The 6,000-nt window shown below is 50.9% G+C and overlaps 1 protein-coding gene across 1 annotated transcript; it reads left to right on the top strand.

The window, feature by feature from the left end:
• Positions 1–4,068: 4,068 nt before the first annotated feature.
• Positions 4,069–5,112, top strand: LOC104642713 (olfactory receptor 9G19-like). The gene has a single exon (XM_010311775.2). The coding sequence runs from the start codon at positions 4,069–4,071 to the stop codon at positions 5,110–5,112; it is 1,044 nt and encodes a 347-aa protein (XP_010310077.2).
• The last annotated feature ends 888 nt before the right edge of the window (positions 5,113–6,000 follow it).

The following is a 6,000-nucleotide window of genomic DNA, read 5'->3' on the forward strand; positions in this document are numbered from 1 at the left end:
TGCCAGTGATGGGAAGGGGATGGAAGCAGGGACGAGTGGCATTGTCAATGTTTGTGTCTCCTGCAGTCTGGCCATCCTGGAGCACAGTGCTCTTCCCAGCTGTAGTATCTCCCAGAGACAAATCTCTGAGTGTGGAGATGGGAAAGGCTGGAGCTACAGCCTCAAGTCCGTCCAAGCACTTGGTGACATCCCACACCCTGTGTCCATGTGAGGGAGGGAGTTGAGCTGCTCTTTTGCATGTCAGTAGTGATGTGCAAGGGCACAGAATTCAGTTGATTCAAGAGAAACTGGGGAGCAGGAGGGCTGAATTTCCTCTTCCCCACCCCTCCCCATCAGCTACATAAATTAATCATGGGTGTGTGTCAAATACCTTGAGAATGTTTTAACATAACAAATAGTTTTGTGAGTGGAAAACTACTAGCTTTGCAGCTCCTGGGCACAGACTAACCAGGAGTTGCATGTGTGGCTTAGCCCAACTTTGGTCAAGATGCTCTTAAAAGAGTTGAAAGACTGAGAGAGGTTGGAGCTGGCTTCAGTCCTTGTGTTTCCTCCTGACAGCTGGGGATGCCTGGTGTCATGACAGTGGATATTTAGAGACCAGAAACATAACAAAGAATACAACGTAAGCAAGTATATTATTTATAAATATGTATGTGTGTGTGTATATATATATTATTTGCTATAACATGTCAAGTATAGCAAAAAAAATAATATTCTGACACTGAAGGAACGTGTCACCTTAAATTAGTACCTCAAATCAAAATTACAGCTGTGATGAAACAAAACTTGTTTCCATGCATCATGTGGTCAGAGCGTTCCTGGCAAAGAACCTGGTTTGCTGAGTGGGAGCAGATGCCAGTTTCTCAGGCCTGTAGCTCATCAGGTGGACTTTCCTGCAGAGGAGACAGCCAGGTGGGAGGCAAGAGCAGGACAGAAGCTTGTCCCCATTGCCACCATCCACAATGGCCTGAGTGCAACGGTGCAGCCACGTTGCCAAAGCGGTGAGCTGACACGGCCCACCGAGGGCTTCCTTGGCAACTGAATTAGATGGGAAGGGAGGGGTCCAGCTGGAGGGTAAACACCACACCGAGGGGAGTCGCCAGACAGGAGTGGGGTGGGGTAGCCTGGGCATGGGTTCCTGGGGCCACTGCTGATGCCTTTGGGTATCTGCAGTCTCTGCATGGAGCAGAGAAACATACCGAAAGCATTCAGTGTCCAAAGAAAGAACATAAACTGTGCTGGCAAGAGCGTTCCCCCTCTTCCTTGACCAACAGGATGAGGAGTGCATCTGTGCAGCTTAGACTTGGATCCCCAGCACTTACATTTCAGTGTGAGGCTCCCAGGATAAACTGGGATCTCTTGTCCGCAGGAGCAACAGCACAAATGTCTGTGTCCACTGGGCCTCCCTCTCCTGCCTTTCCAGCCCAGGCAGAGGCAGAGGAGATGGTTCTCCCACACTGCGTGTCCAACAGGACTGGAAGGAGTCATGCCCACTTGCTCCCCTTGGCTAACAAAGGAGCAAGGGAGGCCCCTGTGCACCTCTTGTGCTGGAGAGAGGAATCCTATCTGAGGGACATGCCGACCGCTCTGCTGCCTTCAGCTCCACACAAGCCCAGCCCCTCTGCCTCAGAAACTCTGAGGCTTTCTAATTCTGTGTGAGTTGATGAAGATGCAGTCATCTGAAGGGAAGTGAGGTGAATGCCGTTTCTGGGGACTTTCCTGTTCACCCAATTCAGAGATGCCCCTGGTTCAGTTGCCCTGCCTCAGTTTACATCATGCTGTTGGGGTGTCAGCACTGCCTGGAGCTGTTGACAGTCTCCACCAGCTCAGAGCTTCCATCCCACCAGGGGGTCAATTACATTGTTTTTACTCCCTGCAGACCCTCAGGAGGGACACGTGGCAGCAGGAACCTTTAGAGTCTCCTTTCTGCTATAAACCCTGGGACGCTTCAGAGAGCTGGGAGCCTTCAGGTGCTGCTGGAGACTCACCGTCAGAGCTGCTGGAAGGAGAGGGCAAGGGCAGAGTCCTTAAGCCCTGGTTTGGGGCTTGCAGTGAGGTCCAAGAAGTGAAGAAATGGTAGGGAAGAGGCAGAAGCTAAGACCTTGACCCTGGACTTCATTGCCATGATCCATCAGAGCAGATGTCACCCCTTCATGACAAGGACTGCAGGTTTGTGTGGATGTGCTGAGGGTGAGTGAAGGCTGGGCCTTATTAGTCCATCTGCTGCGTCTTTGAACAGAAGAAATGAGAGTGTAGAGACCCGAGTCTCAGCCTTGTCCTTTCCTGTAGGTCATCCCACCCCAGCTCCCCACTTCTCCCAGACAGCCCCGAGCCCCTGGCACAGTGAGACCCCGGGGACAGCCCCTGGACACTCTCCCACCTTAGCTGGCTGGGGGGAGCATTTGGGCAAGCTGCATGGGGCCAGACTACCTGTGCCCTTTACTTCATCATTCACAGGGCTATTTCGGTTGTCTCTTGGTTTGTTTTACTTTTTAGTTGTTGCTGGGTTTTGCTTGTTTTCTCACTCTCTCGGCATTAGAATCATGTAGGTTTTGTTCTTCAAGTCTCAGCTTCCTCAGTCCCGTGCAGTGGAGAGGGCTGGAGTGTCAGTTATTCTGAGTAGCTTTTGGCAAACCCTCAGGACATTTCCTGTGATTACCACCGCTGGAAGAAACGCATTCCAGCCTCAGAGGTGGGTGTGAGACACTTAGAGGGAACGGCTTGTGCAGAGAGGTGTGTTTCTCGTGAGTGAGCTTTCTCCAGTCATGTGCTGAGGCATGTCCCTGACATTGCCCATGCCCCTGACCCTGATCCTCTCCCACCTCACCCCGTGGCACCCTGGGGATGACCTGCTCAGTGTCCTGCTTTCTCAGGGAGCCCCACAGGCACAGCTGGCCACGCTGAGGTCCTGCTGCTGTGCTGGGATTTGCAGGGAGGCAGCCCCCAAGACCTCAGGAACCACTGCTGATGAAGGACAGATGTGCAGCAAATAGTTCTGCCCAGCAGCTTTCAATCACAGAATCACAGAGCAGCTGGGCTTGGAAGCCACTTCAGGACATCATCCAGTCCACCTCCCCCCTTCCTAAAAGCAGGGTCAGCTAGAGCAAGTGGCTCAGGACCATGTCCCATCTAGTTTTTAATATTCACAGGGATGGACCCTTCATAACCTTTTTGGGCAACTGTTCCAGTGTTTGACCACCATATCTTTAAATGGAATTTCCTGTACTTCAGTGTGTCCTTTCTTCATGGCACCACTGAAAAATGTCTGGATTTGTCTCCTTAAACCTTCCCATTATTCTTCTCTGCACGACCTCTCCCATGTGGCTTGGTGGACTCCCAGTTACCCCTTCCCTATCTTCTTTTTGGGGGGTCACTTCCTTTTAACTTTTTATGCTGCATTTTGAGCGACAATGTGGTTTTTAGCATCCCTCTGGCAGTCCCACAGCACAGTCCGTTGGTCATCTGAGCCAGTAACGCCTGATGTGCCCTTTCTCAATTGGAAGAAATTGGCCTGTTGGGTGGGGAAGGAGTGGGGTGGGCATCCTTTCCTTCTCATGTGAGTGCTTCAGAGAGCTGTGGCCACTCACCCTGTGATGTGCCCATCCCTTGCTTTGGAGGAAGGGTGGTGTCTGGCATGATGTTTCACACAGTGGGCTTTTTTGGAGAGAGGGGTTCATTTTCTCTGGCACACTTTCTCTTTCCTGAGAGCAGAAGGATGTCAATACTCGACAACTATAACACGTTTTCCAGGGCATACTCAGAGGCATATGAACATTGTTTGTTTCTGTGCGAGCAAACGCACTTCATGGATTTATTCTGTAGTGAGAAAGAAGAACTTCCATTGGGCAGCTCACCTCCAGAGTCTGCAGTGGCTCTGTGGGATGAGTGTTCTTTACCCATCAGGAAGAACATTTATTTTATGCTTTCACTAGGCATGAAATACATAAAGCTGGTATGAACAGAAAAATGTCCTACACAAAAAAATGTGGAAGGTAAATGCTGAAATGTTGTTCTTTGTCGTAGCCCCTCTTTGTGACAACTGAGAAAATAAAAGACAAACAATATTGCATGGCCGAAGGGGAAAGGGACAATGGGACAGCATCCATGGATTTTGTGCTGCTGGGAATACGTGATGTCCCCATGCTCCAGAACCTGCTCTTTCTCCTCTTGCTCATGATCTACTCAGTCACCATGATTGGGAACATCCTCATTGTTGTGCTGGTGGTGGCAGACCGGCATCTGCACACCCCCATGTACTTCTTCCTGGGCAATCTGTCCTCCTTGGAGACCTGCTACAACTCCACCATCCTGCCACGGTTGCTGGCCAGCTTCTTGATCGGGGACAGCAGCATCTCTGCTCACGGCTGCATGGCTCAGTTCTACTTCTTTGCTTCCTTTGCAACTGCTGAGTGTTACCTTCTGGCGGCCATGTCCTACGATCGGTACTTGGCCATATGCCAGCCTCTGCTCTATGCCAGCCTCATGACCTGGAAGGTCTCTTTATACCTGGCAGCTGCATCTTGGCTATGGGGTTCACTGCTGCTGGTGGTAGTCACAGTGTTCTTATCCCAGCTGCAGTTCTGTGGCCCCAAGGTGATTGACCACTTCTTCTGTGAATTTACTCCATTGCTGGAGCTTGCCTGCAGTGACATCAAGGTGTTCACGCTCATTGGGTTTGTCTTTGCCTTTCTGGACCTAATATTTCCATTCCTGTACACACTGTCCTCCTACGTGTGCATCATAGCTGCCATCCTTAGGATCCCATCCAGCACGGGCAGACAGAAGGCCTTCTCTACCTGCTCCTCTCACCTCACTGTTGTCACTGTTTACTATGGCACCCTCGTTGTTGTCTACATGCTGCCTAGAACAGGCCCGCTGAGGCAGCTCAACAAAGTGTTCTCCTTTTTCTACACCATCCTGACGCCCCTGGTCAATCCCCTCATCTACAGCCTGCGGAACAGGGAGGTCAAGGAGGCCATCAGGAAAGTGCTCAGGAAAGCCCTGGCCTGCACCCAGAGCTCATGCTCCCTGGGTGACACAAGGCAAAAGATGCTTCTAGCTCCTTTGGAAGCTCTGGATACCAGCTGGCTCTTCCAAAGCGCACGCCACTGAGACCTCTTGTGAAGTGGCAAAGGGAAGAAAGCAAAAGGTCCTTGGAGAGAAAAATCATTGTTTAAAAAATAATGTTGAAAATGTCATGGGGTTGCTTTTTCCTTGACAATAAACACCTTGGTGATCTTATGTGGGGAACTGTTGAAGTGTCGGGATTGAATAAGAAGCCCTTGCTTATCCTGCTGCAAGGGGAGGTGGAGAGGCTGGAGTGAGGGGAGCAGTTCCTCTTTCTGAGGGCTGAAACAAGATCATCGCCTGGATCTCCCCCCCCCACACACACACCTTTCCCTCCCCTGTTCCTGGCAGAAGTGAGCAAGTCCCTGCTCCAGCTTTTCCCTTCTGGCTCCAGCTCAAGCTTCTCTTCTGTCTTCACCCTACGTCTTGGACAGAGACTGTGACCGCCATTCCCTTGCCCCAGTCTCTTCATCCTTGGAGGATCAGGCTTCCCACCTCAGCCCTCCTTCCCCACTAGAAAGCTTTGACCCATTGTACTGGGCTGGGGTGGAGCTCATTCTCTTCATGGCAGCCTGTAAGGTGCTGTGCTTTGGACTGGGGACCAAAACCATGTTGATAACACACCAGATTTTTAGCTATTGCTGAGCAGTGTCTGCACAGCATCGAGACCGTCTCTGTTTCTCACATTGCCCTTAGAGTGAGCAGGTTGAGAGTGCACAAGAAATTGGGAGGGGACACAGCAAGGACAGCTGATCCAAACTTACCGGATCTTCCATGTCATATAGCATCATGCTCAGCAACAAAAATGGAGGGGAGGGCTTTTTTCAGTGGATAGCCATTGCTTGGGGACTGGCTGGGCATCAGTGTACTTGTGGAAGCTGGGGAGTGATTGCTTTAACATCACTTATTACTTTGGGGTTGCTTTTTTGGTGG

This window comes from Balearica regulorum, chromosome 31 (genome assembly GCF_011004875.1).
Source record: "Balearica regulorum gibbericeps isolate bBalReg1 chromosome 31, bBalReg1.pri, whole genome shotgun sequence".
Taxonomy (NCBI): domain Eukaryota; kingdom Metazoa; phylum Chordata; class Aves; order Gruiformes; family Gruidae; genus Balearica; species Balearica regulorum.